We start from the raw sequence: 21,194 nt of genomic DNA on the forward strand, positions 1-21,194 counted from the left end.
AGAATAAGTACATATGTTGGCACAGAACGTGATCAACTTTTGTTTTCTACTGACGAAACTATACATAAACATTAAAGAGGAATTTTGAATCATGCTCCACTCTTGATTTGTCTCATTATATATACTCTCTTTGGTGCATTTTGAAATGTGTCAGAGGATACAGACTAGTTAAATTTTGTATGTAATTACCATACTACACTAGCTGCCACAAGGAAATGTGCATACAATTAGTGCCAGTTTCACAAATTTTCTATGAAAGCTGAATTATAGTTTCTAGTTTGTCCCAAGCAGAAATATAAATACTTTGGCATACATTGTGATAACTTGATTCAGATTTCTGAGGCAGTTTTGCAGAAAGCTGCCTCTAACAACGCTATCTTTGATTTCTAATGTTTTAACATAAAAAACTACTGAATTTTCGTAATAATAAATTAAATTGCTATGTGTAAATTCAAATCTGCAGGATTTCTGCGTTTCTGAACTGTATATTAATCTTAAGAAACATATGCACACACGCACGCACACACACACACACACACACACACACACACACACACACACACACACGCACACACACACACACACAAACAAGACATTCTGCAGTAGATGCTAATAGAAATATGTTGTGATTTATTCAGTTGTTCATGACTGGAAAGAAAAGCATTGTAGAAAACTGTACATTCAAAAGAATGTCATTTATTTGGAAACATGCTAAACATTCGAATTGTGGCAGTACTCGTATGTCCTTACAGCAATCCCACTATCTTTGAAGTGTTACACAAAGCAGATTTCACACAGGTACTGGTTCGTCCCTCCAGTGTCTGAGGTCGACTCGAGGTATTGACTGACTCGTGCAGCTGACTCTTTGGTTCCTGAAATTAGAAGAAATATTTTCGTTATTTATTTTACTTACATATTCAGAGAAATTGTTGTAAGGTTTGGTGTAGTGGTCTAACAAATAAGTTTTACCACTAAATCATCAAAGCATCTTCGGATTTCCACAGTGGGCCTGCGGTTTTGCTGGTAATTCATAATAGTTACATCGTTGTATTTACGAGTGATGCATTACAAAAGTTTGCGATTATGTTTTTACTCCAGATTGTAAACAAAACATTTTCGAATAATCAGAAATGCAGCATTATCTTATATGGATTATATTAGTAATTCACCAGAAAATAAGAACATGCCGTGTGAAGAACTTTCTATTATTAGCTAGAATGCGTGTCAATGGACTCTTAAGTGACAATAATTTTTTAGAGTGCAAATAGTTTTTAAGCGAACAGTGTGCTCCTTATACACAAAGGCCTAACGGATAAAGATTGTGTACTTACAACAGCCAGGAATCAAATAGCTGACTTTGAACTGTATGCGGAGAAAGATTCCGCTGTAACGAACCATAATTAAGTACAAATGTATCAGCAACTTACAAGAATGAAGCTTGGACGAATACTAGCGGCTGCACCTGGGCCAGGTCATTCGTATTGTCGCACAACACTCTCGCTAAACTTGTCTTCCTGATGCTGTCCAGTTGTGCTGAAACGATAATGAAACCGAGTTATAAGCACTATGATAATAATGAAAACCAGAGGATTACGCTATTGGAATTTCCCGTAACTGCAAGACATGCAATTGCTTCTAGTAGCACACAGAAACTGTTAACAGACTAACATGATTCAAATACATAGACCTGATACAATTAAAGCTGAGACTTATGAGTCTCAACTTTATGAATTAAAATTTGTGCAACAGCCGGGACTTGAACCTGGATCTGATTGCTTACTAGGGAGGAGTGCTAGTCTTTACAACACAGTCACAGTGTAGGTAACATAGCAGCACGAACTACCCTAGTCCAAGGTCTCCCTAATACAAATTTCAATTCACATCTTCACCTTACTTTAATTCATTTCTTCAGCTTACAACATTATCGTAGATAAGGTTGAGACTCATATGCCTAACAAAAAAAAAAAGTTATTATATCTGATCTAAAGATCACGTACGCCAGGAGGTACAGGCGGGATTTCCCCATTACGTCCAAAGTTGGGGTGCTACTCCAATACAGGAGAGCCTCGGTGATAGTGACGATGTAAGAAGCGGAAAATAACCTGAAGACGTGAACTGAAGTTTGTGTTAGGGAGAGCACTGGAGTGGGATAATCCATGCAGCTGTGTTCCCTATTTTGCTGGCTCACACGCCTCGTAAACAACGGAACCTTTGTTCAAGTCACGGTTGTGGCACAAATTTTGGTTAATTTCTTCAGCTTCCAGCATTATCATCATGGTTCAAGTGTCTTTATTAATAAAGCATGCAGTTAATTTTTGTGTGTTTGGACCCACGATTAGTTTATGAAAAACGAGCTATGAAGCGAGATCCATCGAAGCAAACAAACGCCCGAACTGTTGGCTGGGGTTATTTTGGTCCCCAGTTTACCTGTCTTTTTATATAAGGCAAGAAAACGATTGATATTGGCAGAGAGAAAAACAACAAATTTAAAAAGATATTAAACAAAACACATTACATCTCTTACTGTGGTACCATTAAATAAAAGTGGGCCAATTCCGTCCACACTCAGGGCTACTTCGACCCACTCAGTCATTTCTTCAGGAATAAAGCGGTAAAATGATGTTAGGACAAAGCAAACTCAATGAGTATCTCTAGATTAGACGTTCAAGGGCACAGAAACAATTAAAACACTATATTTTGAAGGCAGGAACATGGAATATTGAACTTCATTCAGAAGGTGATACAGTGAATATACAAATGTAATATATTTCCCAAGTAAGCTAATTCATTTTCAAGTCATGTGCTACACTATAGCAATTATTTGCGAAGAGAATATATTGCATGTTAAGGCTACTGTACAATATGAGTTCGAACCTTATTACATTAATTACTGAAGCTCTGGTACCTGAAAATAGCCACGTTTTGTTAGTCGTGTTGGACTGATAATTCTTATCGAATCCTCCATCTTATTGTTCTGTCCTTTTGCAGTAGCACTTTACCACCCTCATCACTCACCTCTTTCCCAATTCCGGAATATTCGTCTTTGTCGCAAAAAAAAACTGAAGCATATTGTATCTGAATTGTATTTCACACAAACGAAAGTTTCTCATTACCTAACACAAGCAGAATGAAAAATTACGTCCACCACACTTTCAGTTTAACTGATGTGACCCTCCAGGCAGAAATTATTGGAGTGTAATAGTTGTTGAACTATTTATGATTAACATTGAGTCCAGTGCTGCCAATACAGTATTACTTCACGGAACTCACGACTTTCTAGATCTTTCTTCGCACATTGTGAATGCATCCTGCCTTGTTTACTCCATGCTAATGAATTAATTTTAGCGTGAAAAAAATTTGAAACTTTTTCCGACCAGTGGGCCAAAGTTATCTGCAAAGGGCCAAAATAACCCCAGCTTACTGAATGTTAAAAGTAAATGGGCTGCATAGCCATGATGAGTAAAGATTGTAGTGTTGCGTGGTTCCTCTGAGGTCTACGACGGACTCCACCAAAACAAGTACGAGGCGTGTGCTTTAAGTAAGGTTCGTTTTGTTGTAGGCACTAGTAGTTCGCGCGCATACCGCAACGAGCGCGTGCATCGTGTACCGACACGCCTCGGGAACAACTGCGCTAAGTTTCAGCTCTGTAGCTAACCTGTACGGCTCTGTTGTGTGCTTTCAAAATGTTTAATAAGACTATCAACTCGCCCGCCACGTATGAGGTTCGCTCAGTGATACAGTTTTTGTCAGCAAGGAACCTGTCTGCTGCAGAAATTCAGCGAGAGATCTGCGAAGTGTACGGTAATACTGTTATGAGTGAAAGCAAAGTGCGTAAGTGGGTACGAGAATTCAAAGATGGCCCTGACAACGTCCATGATGAGGACCGCTCTGGTCGCCCTTCTTTGATTACAGACGGTATCTTGTGCTGCAGAAGGCGCTAGCAGTGTTTGCCGGCATGCAATGGATGTAAAAGGCAACGACCCGGCAAGGCAAACTGACAACGAATCAGAATTTTGAACATTAGAACACTGACAGGGAAGGAAGAGGGGACAGCGGATGTGGTGGAAAGGATAAAGCTAGACATTTCAGGAATGGGAGAGACAAAATGAAAAGGAGAAAGCGTTAGGGAACTGAGAAGAGGTTACAGGTTGTGTTGGAGTGGAAATGAGGAAGAAAGACAAAAGGGAGTGGGAGTTGTTGTGAGGGTTAGTATGAAATAAGAGGTACAAGGATAAGGGACAGGATAATAAAGATAATAATGACAAACAGAAGACGTACAGAGGTGATTCAACTGTGTGTCCCTCGGGTGGGCTGTACATCTCAAGAGAAGGAGGACTTTGAGAAGTAACTACAAAATTAGTGAAATGGACAAGGATAATAGTCATGGGAGACTTGAATGCACACGTAGGGAATGAAAGACAAGGGTATGAAAATGTATTGGTAGCAGAAGTATGGGGAAGTAGATATGAAAGACATTGCTGGAACTCTGTAAGAGAAATGGTTGAGTTAAGGTAACTCCTGGTTTCGGAAGAAAGATAGCCACCAAGTAGCGTGATACAGCAGCAATCTAGCGCAGAAATCTTTGTTGGATTACATTCTCTATGGCAGGTAAACGAAGAGGACTGCAACGGATACAAAGGTACACTACTGGCCATTAAAATTGCCACACCACGAAGATGACGCGCTACAGACGCGAAATTTAACCGACAGGAAGAAGATGCTGTGATATGCAAATGATTAGCTTTTCAGAGCATTCACACAAGGTTGGCGCCGGTGGCGACACCTACAACGTGCTGACATGAGGAAAGTTTCCAACCGATTTCTCATACACAAACAGCAGTTGACCGGCGTTGCCCGGTGAAACGATTTTGTGATGCCTCGTGTAAGGAGGAGAAATGCGTACAATCACGTTTCAGTCTTTGATAAAGGTCGGAATGTAGCCTATCGTGATTGCGGTTTATGGTATCGCGACATTGCGCTCGCTTTGGTCGAGATCCAATGACTGTTAGCAGAATATGGAATCGGTGGGTTCAGGAGGGTAATACGGAACGCCGTGCTGGTTCCCAACGGCCTCGTATCACTAGCAGTCGAGGTGACAGGCATCTTATCCGCACGGCTGTAACGGATCGTGCAGCCACGTCTCGATCCCCGAGTCAACAGATGGGGACGTTTGCAAGACGACAACCATCTGCACGAACAGTTCGACGGAGTTTGCATCAGCATGGGCTATCAGCTCGTAGACCATGGCTGCGGTTACCCTTGACGCTGCATCACAGACAGGAGCGCCCGCGATGATGTACTCAACGACGAACCTGGGTTCACGAATGGCAAAACGTCATTTTTTCGGATGAATCCAGATTCTGTTTACAGCATCATGATGGTCGCATCCGTGTTTGGCGTCATCGCAAGAACGCACGTTGGAAGCGTGTATTCGTCATCGCCATACTGGCGTATCACCCGGCCTTATGGTATGGGGTGCCATTGGTTGTACGTCTCGGTCACCTCTTGTTCGCACTGACGGCACTTTGAACAGTGGACGTTACATGCAGATGTGTTACGACCCGTGGCTCTACCCTTCATTCGATCCATGCGAAACCCTACATTACAGCAAGATAATGCACGACCGCATGTTGCAGGTCCTGTACGGGCTTTTCTGGATACAGAAAATGTTCGACTGCTGCCCTGGCCAGCACATTCTCCATATCTCTCACCAATTGAAAACGTCTAGTCAATGATGGCCGAGCAACTGGCTCGTCACAATACGCCAGTCACTACCCTTGATGAACTGTGGTATCGTATTGAAGCTGCATGGGCAGCTGTACCTGTACACGCCATCCAAGCTCTGTTTGACTCAATGCCTAGGCGTATCAAGGCCGTTATTACAGCCAGAGGTGGTTGTTCTGGGTACAGATTTCTCAGGATCTATGCACCCAAATTGCGTGAAAATGTAGTCACATGTCAGTTATAGTATAATATATTTGTCCAATGAATACCCGTTTATCATCTGCATTTCTTCTTGGTATAGCAATTTTAATGGCCAATAGTGTACCATCGCTTGAAGCATTGGATAGTGACCACCAACTATTGGTAATGGGCACGGGAATCAGGAGGGAATGGGAGAAGGCAGAGAACCAGGAAAGGTGAATCAGAGTATGGAAACTGAAGGAAAAGGAATTCGAGAAAGAATATCAGGATATTATAAGGGGAAGGTTCCCAAAGGATCAACCAAAGGCAGGAGAAGAGGAATGAGGACAATTTAAATGTGCTGTGGTAGAAGCCGTATAACTGTTTGTGGAAGGACAAGTGATAGAAAACAGAGGCACTATGGTGGAATGAAGGAGTCAAGGAGGTAGTGGAAAGGAAGAACAAGGCTCAGACTGTAGTTCAGAAAAAGGATGGAATTAGCAAGAGAGGACAATAAGAAAAAATTAGAAAGAGACCAATAAGACAGCGGCTGAGGAGAGAAGGAAGTGGATAGAAGAATGGACAAATATGATGGAAGAAGACAGCAGGATGGAACGGTAAAAAGTAAGAGGAAAGGTTTGAGAGAGGCTGCAGCAATGATGGATAGAAAGGAGAAAAAGGTTAATAACAAAAAGATACTGAAGGTTGTGTGGAAGGAGTATTTTGAGCACTTGCTAAATCCGAACGGACTTGGAGATGAGGATAACAGACTACAGGAGGCAGACGTAAACTCGTGGAGGGTGGCGGGGGAGGGGGGGGGGTGGCGGGGGAGGAGGAACTGACATGGAAGGAAATGCAAATGGCACTCGACAAGATGAAAGGAAGAAAGGCATGAGGTGTGGACGAAGTAAGAGTCGAAATGCTGAAGGCAGAAGGGTAGGTTGGGAAACACTGGGTGTATGACGATGGTGTGCAAGGAGTAGAAGACTCCAGAAGATTGCAAGAGGGCACTAATTGTCCCTATACTCAAGAAAGAGAGTAGGAAGGATTGTAGAAACTACAGGGGAGTCACACTAATACCACATTGTGGCAAGATATATGAGAAGATCCTGGAGAGTATAATCCGAACAAGGGTCGAGAACAAATTGAGAGAGGAGCAGCATGGTTTCAGACCTAGAAGGTCAACTGTTGTCATCATATCTGCAGTGAGGTAGCTCCAGTAGCAGCACTACGAATTCGGAGAAGGTCTTCTGATGGCCGTTCTCGATATAGGAAAGGCATTTGCTAGCGTCTATAGAAGAACGATCTGGAAAGCACTAGAAAAGAATGGGATGAAAAAAGAGACAACAAACAGAGTGAAGGAGATGTACTGTGGAAGTCTGTATGAAAGTGGGAAATGAACGGATGGATTGGTTCTAGCAAATAAGTCATGTGAACAGAGTAGTGCATTATCACCTATCCTTTCCATTGTGGCCTTAGATGAAACAATGACTAAGGTGGCAGAAAAAAACTGGAGAACGCAAGATGAAAGCAATAGCATTCGCGGATTACTTGATGAATTGGAGAAACAGGGAGGAAGAGATTCAGGAACAGCTAGATGCTTGGGAAGAAACAGTGAGACAGTATGGAACGAAATTTAATATAGACAAATGTGAGATCCTAGAAATAAAGATAGAACAACTAGCGGAATAAGGGTTGGGGGGTGAACAATAGAAGAAGATGGAAAGTGTCAAGTACTTGGAAAGTGTGATGAAGAAATTGGAATAAATGAGAAAAAAAATCAGTGAACGTGGTAGACAGGCAGAAGCATTCGTGCGAAGCGTAAGGTACCTACCTGGTTTGGAACCAAGACGTCCTACAAAAAAGTAAAGAAATAATACACAGAAGTCACTACATCCCAATGCTGAACTATGCATCTGAAACATAGGCAATGAAGAAAAGAGATGTAAGCATGTTACGTGCACATGAAATGGAGTCCCTCGAGTGGGAGCAACAATGAGAGATAGGATGAGGAACCAAAGGGTAAGGGAAATTTTTAAAAGAGTAAACCGCCACTTGACTCTGTATTATTATAGTTGTCTTTTGTACAATACAGATTTCGACTTTTATGCCATTATCAGGTAGAGTGCTAAAGATTGTTAGACTGTTATTAAATCATATTTGTTAAGTCAGTCCAAAGCAGGTAAGTAAGGCTAACACATGTCTTTAAGATGTAACTATGAGAAATAGTGAAAGACAAACCCTTGCAGAGGAGGACAGAAACATCAAGGCAGAGGTGGTATAGGCGCTTAAAGAGAATGGAAAACAAGAAGATTCCCAAGAAGATACATGAAATGGAGATGCGAAGGAAACGGGCAAGAGGAAGACCACAGGTTAAATGACTGAAAAGTATGAAGGAGTGCGTTGAAAAAAGAGGTGAGGAACAGTGTGTAAACAAAAAGATGATGAGAAAACAGAGAATTAGACGGACAGCCTTCTGTTCGAAACACACCCAGCCTGGTGCTGAAAACTTTTGAGATAGTTATGATGATGATCTCCTGAACTATGATATACTTTGCAAGGATATTCAGTAGTATATATGGATACTGTCTGCAAACTGTATTACGAATAGTGTCGTTAGTAAAGCAGTAATAAATTGAAACGTCATGTCTGGTGATGCAGTTTTATTGAATGAGCAGCGAAGATGTAGTAAGCGTTAAACTTCTTTAATCATTTTGTCAGCGAGAAAAAGTTCGTAAATCTTTGAAATTATGTGCAAAGTTTGTTGAAAGTCGCTTTGTGCTCTGATTCTCAAATACTGAATGAATAAATTGCGGGTATTTGCGCGTCGCCAGTTACGCTGCCTCATGACAAACACATGGTTTCTAACTGTAATACTTGTCCTACCGTGTTAAACTTTTGACATAGGAATATGCTTCCTAATAAGTAGATTATGAAATGATTTGAAACTTTAAATTCGAAATAAGTACGCAAAATATTACAAATTAAATTTTTGCCACTGGAAGTTGCCAGAGAGGCAACCTGCAACTGATACTGGGTTCTGGGTTCCGGTTTCTGGGATAGTTGCTTAATAATATAAACTGTCCAGTGATGTTAATGTGGTCAGATGTCAACAGCCTGAAGAACCACCTTTTGCAGCACGGATCGCTGCGAGACAGGTTAGGAAGAGAGCCAATGAGGGTCTGGGAGGTACCAGCGCTGAGCCATGCCGACTCAAGGGCCGTGGACAGCTGCGTTTCTCAGCTGAAGATCCATAGTGCAAACAGCCCGATCGATGTGGTTCCACAGGTTCTCGATCCGGTGGCGAGTGGAGTACGATAAACCATCTTGCTGCTCTTCGAACCATGCCCGTACACTGAGAGCCGTGTGCCACGTCGTACTGACCTGCTGGTAGTCACCATGCTGCCGAGGAAAAGCGAACTGCATGTAGGTGTGGACTTGGTCCTCAAGGACAGATGCATAATTGTGTTGATCCTTTGTGCCTTCCAGAGTGACGAGATCACCCAGGGAATGCCACGAAAACATTCTCCAGACCATAACGCTCCACCCTCCCATCTGGATCCTTCCGACGATTGTTGCAGGGTATTTTCTTTCAGATATTTCATCCCGTACATGCCAATGGCCATCTGTCTGAAGCACCAATAAACGTGATTAATCTGAAAAGGACGCCTGTCACCATTCAGTGGATGTCCAGTTGCGGTATTGGCATGTAAATTCCAGGATTTGTCGTCAATGCACAGCAGTGAGCATGGGTTCATAAACCTCTACCTGCTGCAGAGGCCCTTATGCAGCAATATTCGCTGAACAGTCGTTGAGGAGACACTGTTGGTGGCCCTTTGGTTCATCTTGGCAGCCCGTTGCTTTACAGTTGCACTTCTATTCGTCAGTATACACCTCCGCAGCCGCCGCTCACCCATATCATCTATGGCCCGTAGTGTGCCACACTTGCCTTTGCTCCGCTTTTGGATGCCCCCATTTTGCCATGCACGGTATACTTTAACCACGGCGGCACTCGAACAGTTTGCAAACTTGGACGCTTCGGAAATGCCTTCACCCTTGGCCTGCCAATCAATGATCGGGCTGTGTTGGACATCAGATAAATCGCTCCGTTTCCGCATGACAATGACTGCACTATTTTCTGCATCCCCTCGCAAGCTTTATATACCCTCCATTGCTAGAGCTGCCACGGGCCGATTGTGAGTGGTTTTTGCACAATGACGTCGAACATAAGCCTTGTACACATTAATCTGACTTGGCCGTGTAAATTGCCAGGAATTACAAGTTATGCTATGTTATGTTATGTTAACCGGGGACCTAGAAACGACGGAGAGGCTCCGTCTCCACCGCAGCCGCAGTGGTCCGCAACTCCACGACGAATACGGCAGTCCACTTCACCCCTCCGCCGCCCACACCGAACCCAGGGTTATTGTGCGGTTCGGCCCCCGGTGGACCCCCCAGGGAACGTCTCACACCAGACGAGTGTAGCCCCTATGTTTGCGTGGTAGAGTAATGGCGGTGTACGCGTACGTGGAGAACTTGTTTGCGCAGCAATAGCCGACATAGTGTAGCTGAGGCGGAATAAGGGGAACCAGCCCGCATTTGCCGAGGCAGATGGAAAACCGCCTAAAAACCATCCACAGACTGGCCGGTTCACCGGACCTCGACACAAATCCGCCGGGCGGGTTCGTGCCGGGGACCGGCGCTCCTTCCCGCCCGGAAAGACGTGCGTTAGACCGCACGGCCAACAGGGCAGGCCTGGAATTACAAGTACTCTGTATTAATTCAACTTGGAATATTTTTAATTTTGAAGACCGTCTCTCATTTTATATGCATACGAGTTGAAGAATTAGATTTGACTAAACGTGTTTATAATGTGCGATCTTCATAAACAGTAATAGAAATTAGTATAAAGGCATGGATATTCGTAGGAAAATTAACATTGTCGGTTGGTACAGTTATGCGCAGTGTGTATGCAGTAGCATGATACCCAGTACACTGACATATTCAGTCAAATGATATCGCATTTGATGTCAGTAGTACGGTATATAGCAAGACTTCAGCGATTCAGATGACAGAGGGTGGAAGTGGATATGAAGGCAGTCGGCTCTGCGCGATGTTACTGTGCCTGTACATGCCTTTCCTGCAGACAGAAAACAGACACCATTAGTGACAGTGCGTATTGTGTACGCGGAAAACAGTTATCATGTGATGAAAAAACAAAAATTGGTATGTACAAGGGAATGGGACTCTACAATCGTCAAATCGCCAAGAAGTTGAACCTTTCGAATGCAGTGATTTATAATTTCGTTAGATTCGAACAAGATATGGAGAGAACGGGAAATATGGGAAAAGCAGAAAATTATCTGAGGCATCTAAACGGTTACGCTTGCGCAAATCAAGGGGCACAAACCGTTACTATTGTTCTCCAACTTTTTGCTGGTTTACAGTTGCCATTACCTGTCAGACGTGTACGACACATTTTGTTAAATGACAAACACCTTGCATTGAAGAAACGACTGCAGAAGCCAGCTCTAACACCGAAACATAAACAGGGTAAACTGGAGTTTGCTGAAAACCATACGTCATGGATTTGAGAATGGAATAAAGTGATGTACAGTGATGAGAAGAAGTTTAATTTAGATGGTGAGGATGGAATTCAGTATGGTTGGTAAGATCTGAGAAAAGAGGAGCAGGTAAGAAGGAGCAGAAATTTTGGTGGTGGAACGGTTATGATTCGGGCAGCATTGCTTTGGTGAACACTAGAATGAACTGTAATATGTACACTGAGATGCTGGAGACAGAATGGACTAGAATGTATTAGGACATGAGGGACAAAAGCGTAATGTTTCAACAAGATAACGCATCTGTCCACGTTTCTGCACAAGAAAAAAGTAGTTTTAAAATGAAGATATCCATGACCTGCTTTGGCCTGCGCATAGTCCGAATTTGGACCCGGTGGAAAGCCTTTGGGGAATAGTTGCAAGGCGTGTTTATCGCAATGGGACGCAATTTGACTCCATATATGAGATGAAAAGAGCGGTGTGAGAAGATTGGGCGACAGTTTCACTGCAAGAACTACAAACCCTAGCTAAATCAACGCCGAAGATAATATTTGAGATAATTGGGGATGGAGGTTGGACAAAGTACTAACAATGCAATGACACAAGGGGACAATGAGTACTTCTATACCGATTTCCATCCAGGGACTGCAAACGACTTATTTTGTTAGTCATGTTATGAAAGAAACCATGTGATTCCGCAATGACTGTTTATGTCTTATATGTATCTACTACTTACATACACGGAAGGGCCAAAGAAACTGGTATAGGTATGCGTATTCAAACAGAGATAAGTAAACAGGTAGAATACGGCGCTGCGGTCGGCAACACCTATATAAGATAACAAGTGTCTAGCGCAGTTGTTAGATCGGTTACTGCTGCTACAGTGGTAGGTTATCAAGATTTAAGCGAGTGTGAGCGTGTTGTTTTAGTCGGCGCACGAGCGATGGGACACAGCATCTCCGAGATGGTGATGAAGTGAGGATTTTCCTGTACGACCATTTCAAGAGTATACCGTGAATATTACGAATCCGGTAAAATATCAAATCTTCAACATCGCTACGGCCGGAAAAAATCCTGCAATAACGGGACCAACGATGACTGAAGAGAATTATTCAACGTGACAGAAGTGCAACCCTACCGCAAATTGCTGCAGATTTGAATTCTGGATCATCAACAAGATCAGCATGCTAACCGTTCAACGAAGCATCGTTGATATGGGCTTTCGGAGCCGAAGGCCCAGTCATGTACCTTTGATGACTGCACGACACAAAGCTTTATGCCTGCCTGGGCCCGTCAACATCGACATTGGACTGCTGATGACTGGAAATACCGGGTGATCAAAAAGTCAGTATAAATTTGAAAACTTAATAAACCACGGAATAATGTAGATAGAGAGGTAAAAATTGACACACAAGCTTGAAATGACATGGGGTTTTATTAGAACAAAAAAAAAAACAAAGTTCACAAAATGTCCGACAGATGCGCGTAGCTTGGTGATGATCGTGTGCTCAGCCGCCACTTTCGTCATGCTTGGTCTCCCAGGTCCCCAGACCTCAGTCCGTGCGATTATTGGCTTTGGGGTTACCTGAAGTCGCAAGTGTATCGTGATCGACCGACATCTCTAGGGATGCTGAAAGACAACATCCGACGCCAGTGCCTCACCATAACACCGGACATGCTTTACAGTGCTGTTCACAACATTATTCCTCGACTACAGCTATTTTTGGGGAATGATGGTGGACATATTGAGCATTTCCTGTAAAGTACATCATCTTTGCTTTGTCTTACTTTGTTATGCTAATTATTGCTATTCTGATCAGATGAAGCGCCATCTGTCGGACATTTTTTGAACTTTTTTTTGTTCTAACAAAACCTCGTGTCATTCCAAGCATGTGTGTCAATTTGTACCTCTCTATTTACATTATTCCGTGATTTATTCAGTTTTCAAATTTATACTGACTTTTTGATCACCCGGTATGTTGGTTAGTCGGACACATCTCGTTTCAAATTGTATCGACCGGATGGAGACGACCTCATGAACCCATAGACCCCGCATACCAACAGGGAACTGTTGAAGCTGATGGAGGCTCTATAATGGTGTCGGGCGTGTGCAGTTGGAGTGATATGGAACCCCTGATACGTCTAAATACGACTCTGACAGGTGACGCGTATGTAAGCATCGTGTCTGATCACCTGCATCCATTCATGCCCCATTGTGCATTCCGACGACCTTTGGCAATTCCAGCAGGACAATGCGACAGCCCACACGTCCAGAATTGCTACAGAGTAGCTCCAGGAACACTCTTCTGAGTTTAAACACTTCCGCTGGGCATCAAACTCCCCAGACGTGAAGATTATTGAGCATATCTGGGATGCCTTGCAACGTGCTATTCAGAAGAGATCTTCAGCCCCTCGTACTCTTTTTGATTTATGGACAGCCCTACATGATTCATGGTGTCAGTTCCCTCCAGCACTACTCCAGACATTAGTCGAGTCCATGCCACGTCGTGTTGCGGCACTTCTGCGTGCTCACGGGGGCCCTACACGATATTAGGCAGGTGTCCCAGTTTCTTTGGCTCTTCAGTGTAATAATTCTTAGGAACCCTGCCTTTATACTGATTTCCACTATCGTATCTATGATGTATCACTGTAACGATGGTTTGGGAATTAAAGGTAAGTAAGCAGGAAACACAAAAATGAAGAAGAGGAGGAGAAGTGTACCTTCGGTGAAGGAGGACGGCTGGTCGGGCTCCTCGTAGAAGAAGCGGTCGCCTCTGCGCAGGCGCGCGAACTGGTCACCCACGAGGCAGACCAGCGTGGGGCCGAGGAGTGCGCCCGGCAGCGGGCGCTCCGCCACGGCGCCCACGAACAGGTCCACCTCCCGCGGCGAGCTGTACAGCTGACGCAGGGCCGACACCGCCTGAAACACCAGCATCTCCGTACGAGCAGTGCGAAACCTAATCGGCATTTAATAGTTCACTTAAATGACCATACATATTTCATCACCTTTGTGTCGTCATCAGTGTGTAACACCATGGCTCAAATGCTCTACTCATCTATTTTTTTTTTTTCATTTAATATTACATCGTTAAGAATCTGTAAATGTTTTTGATTGAATAGATAACACAAAATTGTATACTCTTTTCTTTGTTAAAACTTTGATGTCGTAGTTTGTTTCAATGCAAAGTAGTGTATCTGTACTGTAAATACTTTGTCCCATTTGGAGGGAACAAAACTTACTGTATATAATTGTAATCCTGTGTAAATAATTTTTTGTAGAAGTGTCAATATGTGAAAATGTTCTGTTTTATTTAATGTGTTTGTTTGCTGTTATGTAAACTGCTGACCTTCACTTAGGGCTCTTAGTTATTCTGTACGTAAATGGTGTAGTGGTTCCCCTCGGGAACGGAACTGTGTAGCGCGCGCAAATTGTGGTTGGCCTAGGTAGAAAAGGTGGAACAAGAGTCAGTCGGGGACGAGCCAGCAGTCGGAGATGAGCTACGAGTCCGTGCACTGCCATGTAAAAGACGCATATGGTGCTGGTTCCGAGAGAGGTTTTTCCTGCTACTTTCTAAGGCCTCTGATGGATGGATAAATAGCCGGAACTATTCTGGAATTTGTATCTATCTTCGCCACCAAGAAATGACAGAGTCCAGCAATTCTGCCTGCGATTCCACCTACCAACATGTAGTTGCCACCACATTGCGCAATCATAGCAATGTAACACTATAATGGTGTACAGTGAAGGATCAGCTTAATGGATGTGCTAATGTGCTGAAATATAAGGTAATTTATATCTGAATTTATGTACCTACCTTGACTTTTCTCCTCATCATAACACCTCTCAGGGTCCTCTCCGTTTGAACTAAAGTGATTACCGAGTATCCTTACTGAAAGTACGTTAAAACTCAGTTTGCTAATTAATGCCTATTGGACAGAGTAAAGTTAAAGTTAATGTGGCAAGAGAGTGAGTTAGAGTTAATGATGCTTGCTGAAATAATTTTCCTAGTAAAACTGGTTATTAATGTGTTGTTGCCAAATTCAAATTAAAATTTCTCAAGACTGAGGCTTATAAAGTTTTGCTTAGTAAATGATCACATTACTACCTGTTGTTAATCGCAGAAAGTGAGTTAGTATCTTACATAAATGTTAATTTTATGTCTCATGGTAGTAAAAGTGGAAAATTGCATAGTAGGAAATTATATGTTCATGATTACTAAGTGTTTGTCTCTCTTGTGTGCATATTAACAGTATAAAGACCACTCACTTTGTGTAAGTCCTGAAAGTAATAGTGTGTTTCGGTAGCTGTTATAATTTTGCAAATAGTTTGTACTGTTCCAACTGTTAGTTTCAATCTTACCGTAAACATATGAGTGTGTCAGAGTTCATAGCACTCGCGTGTGACCAAGTATAGGTCGTGTTTATCCGTTAAAATTACTAATAACTACTTTCTTGAACGAGAATGTTAATCATTCTCTTGCCTAGTTAGGCTGACGGCCGTTTTCTTTATCCGTTTAACAGTGCAGATAGGCAAAATTTTGTTTGGTACTGTTCAAATATTTACGTAATTCTGACTTTCATTTCCGATAAGCCACTTCCGTTAGGTACAACGCGGTCAACTTAACAAAATTCCTCCCAGAGGGTAACACTGCCCTGCTGCTTTGTACCATAATTGCTTTTACAAAATAGTTTTATGTCACAACCTGTTTCTAGCATTGAGGTTATGGTGCAGTAATAACAGCAGACAGGAGTGTTATAAATGGACGCCTGTACTCACAAGGGGACCACGACGTTTGGAACGCGGATTTACTGCAAACTTCGTACACTCGTAGTACTCGATGAGGACAACAAAATGCGTAAGCAGTAGCGCGTACTTCTCAAACGTTACTGAGTAAATCGCAAGATAATTTCGGTCGCCAAATATATACCAGTGCGTGGCCATTTTTACCATGAAGCGCCGGCAGCCGAGTGGTTCGCCGGCACGGCAGCTCAGCGTGTTCGGTCAGAGGTTTAACTACTCTCTGTAATAAAAAAACTGAGTAAACGGATCAACGAAGAACCTAAATGGGTGTCATCGGGCGTCCGCCCCGAACAAATTCCACGAGCAATATAGAACAAAATGAGATCATACAAAAAAAAAGTGGTTAGCCTTCAAGCCCCGTAATCTCTGGATCACTGGATCGAGTCCCGTTCATCAGTTTTTTTTATTTTCAACACAAACATTTTCTTTACTCTTTATATTACAATTGATATAATGGGAAAAATACGTGTAATCGGATGAACTTTTATTAAATTTACAATGCTATTTGGAAGTCTACAAATTTTTATTATCACAAATAATATAGTATTCATAACTATCGGCTAGTAAACGACCAAACGCATAAAGTTATACTGCAAATGTAAACTTCACAAAAAGTATGAGTTATGGCTTGCGTGTGGATCGTTTTCTGCGCAATGGGGGAGGCACAGTATCTTATAACCTCCAAAGACTGCAGTGCAAGACAGACAGCACAACACACCAAATACCAATGTAAATATCTGATCATGACAATCAGAAATTCTCGAAACGTGTCGTGCTAAGCATGAAAAAATACGTAAGTGGTGCAGCGTTTCATTATTTAAAGAATGAATGACAGTAGTAGGCTTTCCAAAATATTTATTAATAATGAAATTGAGTCAGACGTTTCTGATTCCTGCTTATGTTGGCACTTATTGGAGAAGCAGTGATACGTAATGTTAACAGAAGTTCGTAATTATTCGTGATACCACTTTGCCTCATCAACATCCTGTTTTCTTTTACATAGTTTGGATATATACATTTGATGACAAATTTGATAAGCATGTCTCATTGATTTCGGTGATACAAATTTTATTGCAGATTCACAGTACACTACAGATAATTAGTACCAATGTTAGTGAACTACAAACTAGTAAGTGCCGAAACACTGCAATGCTTGAAATAATCTAATAAGAAGAAAAATTTTCGTTGGTTTAGTTGCTAGGGCACGGCTGAAATGTGTCCACCGGTTATAAATCTGGCATGCAGCTTAATTTCACTAACGTGTATGTAACAGAAAAGTATGCTTATTTCTACCTATGCCATCGCCCCTCTAAAGTGAGAGGTGAGTTAATGTCTGCATTTCATATATAGCCATAAGTATATTATGTGAATCCCAATTATCGTCTCCTCGGGCATGGATGTGGTTCAAATGGCTCTGAGCACTATGGGACTTAACTTCTAAGGTCATCAGTCCCCTAGACTTAGAACTACTTAAACCTAACTAACCTAAGGACATCACACACATCCAAGCCCGAGGCAGGATTCGAACCTGCGACCGTAGCGGTCGCGCGGTTCCAGACTGTAGCGCCTAGAACCGCTCGGCCACCGCGGCCGGCGTATGGATGTGTGTGATGTCCTTAGGTTCAAATGGCTCTGAGCACTATGGGACTTAACAGCTATGGTCATCAGTCCCCTAGAACTTAGAACTACTTAAACCTAACTAACCTAAGGACAACACACGACACCCAGTCATCACGAGGCAGAGAAAATCCCTGACCCCGCAGGGAATCGAACCCAGGACCCCGTGCTCGGGGATGTCCTTAGGTTAGTTAGGTTTAAGTAGTTCTAAGTTCTAGGGGACTGATAACCTCAGCAGTTAAGTCCCATAGTGCTCAGAGCCATTTGAACCATTTTTGAACCAATTATCGTTTCTTGTGGTCGGATCCTTACATGGAAGAAACCAATAATCTTAGATTTGTTCTTGATAATCCCGCAAAGTCGAAAATGCGTAAACAGTGTCTCCAGGCTCTACCTGTAGCACCTCCGCAGAAACTTTACGTAACTGATTTTTTAAAGTAACCGAAGAAAATTAAGAGAAGGCCGATAGTTTCAGTAATTTCCGTGACATACTGTTGCTCCACGCTCCTCCTATGTGTCGCACACATTCAAGTTTAAACATGGGTGATAACATTGCAGCCGGGCGCTGTGGCCGAGCGGTTCTAGGCGCTTCAGTCTGGAACCGCGCGACTGCTACGGTCGCAGGTTCGAATCCTGCCTGGGGCATGGATGTGTGTGATGTCCTTAGGTTGGTTAGGTTTAAGTAGTTCTAAGTTCTAGGGGACTGATGACCTCTGATGTTAAGTTCCATAGTGCTCAGAGCCATTTTGATAACTTGCTCATAACTTTGCCACACGTAGAAATTACATACATGTCTTTACGTCTTTCCCGTAACACATCTGACAAGCAGCTCGCTTCTCAGTTTTTCCCTTACCGGACCGGATGTACCTTTCTGAAGTCAGTACAGTTTTTACATGACTTATTTATGAAGGTCACTGATAAATGTTAATTAAACATTAAACAGATATTGGTAGCTTTAACATAACATCTCCAATTCTACGAAAACATCACATACTATGTAAATACAATTTAGCTTATTTGATCAAGCCAACGGCCTCGCCGCAGTGGTAACACTGGTTCCCGTCAGATCACCGAACTTAAGCGTTGTCGGGCTGCGCTAGTACTTGGATGGGTGATCATCCGGACTGCCGAGCGCTGTTGGCAAGCGGGGTGCCTTCAGCCCTTGTTAGGTAAACTGAGGAGCTATTTGAATGAGAAGTAGCGGGTCCGGTCTCGTAAACTTATATACGGCCGGGAGAGCGGTGTGCTGACCATATGCCCCTCCGTATCCGTATCCAGTGGCGCCTGTGAACTAAGGATGACACGGCGGCCGGTCGGTACCGTTTGGACTTCCCAGTCCTTTTCGGACGGAGTTAAGTTTAGTTTTTATATTTGATCAACTAGTTGTTATTAATATCTTTAAAGACAATTACAGTTTAAGGTTTTCCTTTTTCCACACACAGCTTTTCAGTTTTTAAATGTTGTTTAAATATTACAAAATTCCAGACATGCTGTTAGTGGCAGTAGATGTGTGAATTAGGCGTGTTTCTAAAATTCAATTTGAGACACAATACGTATGTAATATTTGAATTGTATCCCAATACAACAGTTGTGTCATAATCTAAACTGTATTGTGCTGTGTCCTGCAAGCATTCCACTGAGATAAAAATTATTGGAGGATAACAACTTATTAAAAAGACGTAGATTTTGAAGCATAGTACACTGGTGTCTACAATTAAAGCAATAAATGGAAAATTTGCAAGTTTGCGTTTATTTTGGCACAAAACAGTATAAGCAGATGTTAGTAAAATAGTGTAATATGCATAAAGGTAGACAAAAATGTTCTTCGTTTTTTGCAACTTGACGGAGTTGCACACACATTAGGACAACTGGTTAATATGCTCAGTATGGTGTGTGCGCATCTCTGGCAGCAATACATGTCTGACCACAACAGGGCATGCCGTGAATGGTATCATCAATCTCATGTGGAGGCCATAATGCTCATTCTTCCTGTAGAGCCGCTCGCAAGTCTTGGAGAGTGGTTGGTGGGTGGTGACATCATGCAGCCCGTCCCCCTATCGCATCCCAGACTTGCCCTATGGGACACAAATCGGGAGAGCTATCAAGCCACGCTATGCGGGCAGAATCTTCTGTTTCTAAGAAAACACCCCTGCTCTATGAGGTAGAGCATTATCGTCCATCGGTACGAAGTTTGAGCCCACAGTACCTCGCAGCTACCGCACAAGAGATCCTAAAATTTCGTCATGATGCCTGACAGCAGTTAAATCTTACCGATTGATCCGAAAATTTCATGAAGAGATGTTCGTGTGGTCAACATAATCCATACCCACACCATTAGTATCCTCCTCGGTATCGGTCTCCTTCCACAATGTTTCGGTCCCGAAATCGTGTTCCACGTCCCCTTCAGATGCGAATCGGTCGAGGATCACTCTCCAGACCAAATCAGGACACACCTGTGAAATGAATTGCCCCACTGTTCGACCGTCCAGGTGGCATGTTGACGACTCCACTCTAGACGTTGTCCTTCTTGAAGAGGCGTCAGAAGTACACATGCGGAAGGTCCGCGACAATAAACGCCACTCTTCGAAGCATTCTGTTCACCGTTTTCCTCGATACAACACGTAGAGTGAACGCTGCGAGGTCAGATGCCAGTTGACGTGCAGTACTAAGGCGGTACTGTCGTGTCCTTACAGCCAAATAACGGTATTCTCTTTCTGATGTCACACGTAGTCAGCCATGCCCTGGTCTTCGTGATAGAGTTTCGGTCTCCATAAACTGTCGCCACATCCGAAAAACAACAGAACGATTCACGTTGAGCCATCGGGCCACATCAGCTTGCGACTGTCCTGCTTCCATTCTTCCTATGGCCCTCCACCGCAGAGAGTCTGGCAGGCGTCTTCTCTGTGCCATACTGCACCGCCTGTGACAGTGTACACAGCGATTGTGGATGTGGGACAACCCGGCAAACACTAACCCGCTTGATAGGTGCTCTGACGTCATCGTTGGCGTTGTTGTCCCTTTGACCGGAGTGCCACAGTCGGTGCAGAACACGATCGTACCGGTTGACAGTTTGTATGATTACATTGTGAATTAGAACAAAACGGGAAAATAGCTGTTTGTTGCTTTAATTTTGGACACCAGTGTATTTACTGTGTCATCTGCAACGAAAAGATGTTATTTTGAGTGGAAATTCGCCAGTTAACAAGTCCAGCTGTCTATTAATGTAATTTTGTTGCACGAAAATATTCTCGGACTGTAACTTATACTGAATAACTGTAACAAATCATTTTATCTGGGAAAGTAATTTTGTT

The 21,194-nt window shown here is 42.9% G+C and overlaps 1 protein-coding gene across 1 annotated transcript in view; it reads right to left on the minus strand.

The window, feature by feature from the left end:
* Positions 1-676: 676 nt before the first annotated feature.
* LOC126252011 (peroxidase-like) overlaps positions 677-21,194 on the minus strand; it is a 184,593-nt gene continuing 164,075 nt past the window's right edge. Inside the window, exons 15-17 of the mRNA XM_049952798.1 lie at positions 14,187-14,385; positions 1,428-1,533; positions 677-872 (exon numbers count right to left, since the gene is read on the minus strand). Of these exons, the coding sequence (XP_049808755.1) occupies positions 791-872; positions 1,428-1,533; positions 14,187-14,385 (387 nt within the window). The 3' untranslated portion in view covers positions 677-790. The remainder of the gene's footprint in view (positions 873-1,427; positions 1,534-14,186; positions 14,386-21,194) is intronic.

This window comes from Schistocerca nitens, chromosome 1 (assembly GCF_023898315.1).
Source record: "Schistocerca nitens isolate TAMUIC-IGC-003100 chromosome 1, iqSchNite1.1, whole genome shotgun sequence".
NCBI lineage: Eukaryota > Metazoa > Arthropoda > Insecta > Orthoptera > Acrididae > Schistocerca > Schistocerca nitens.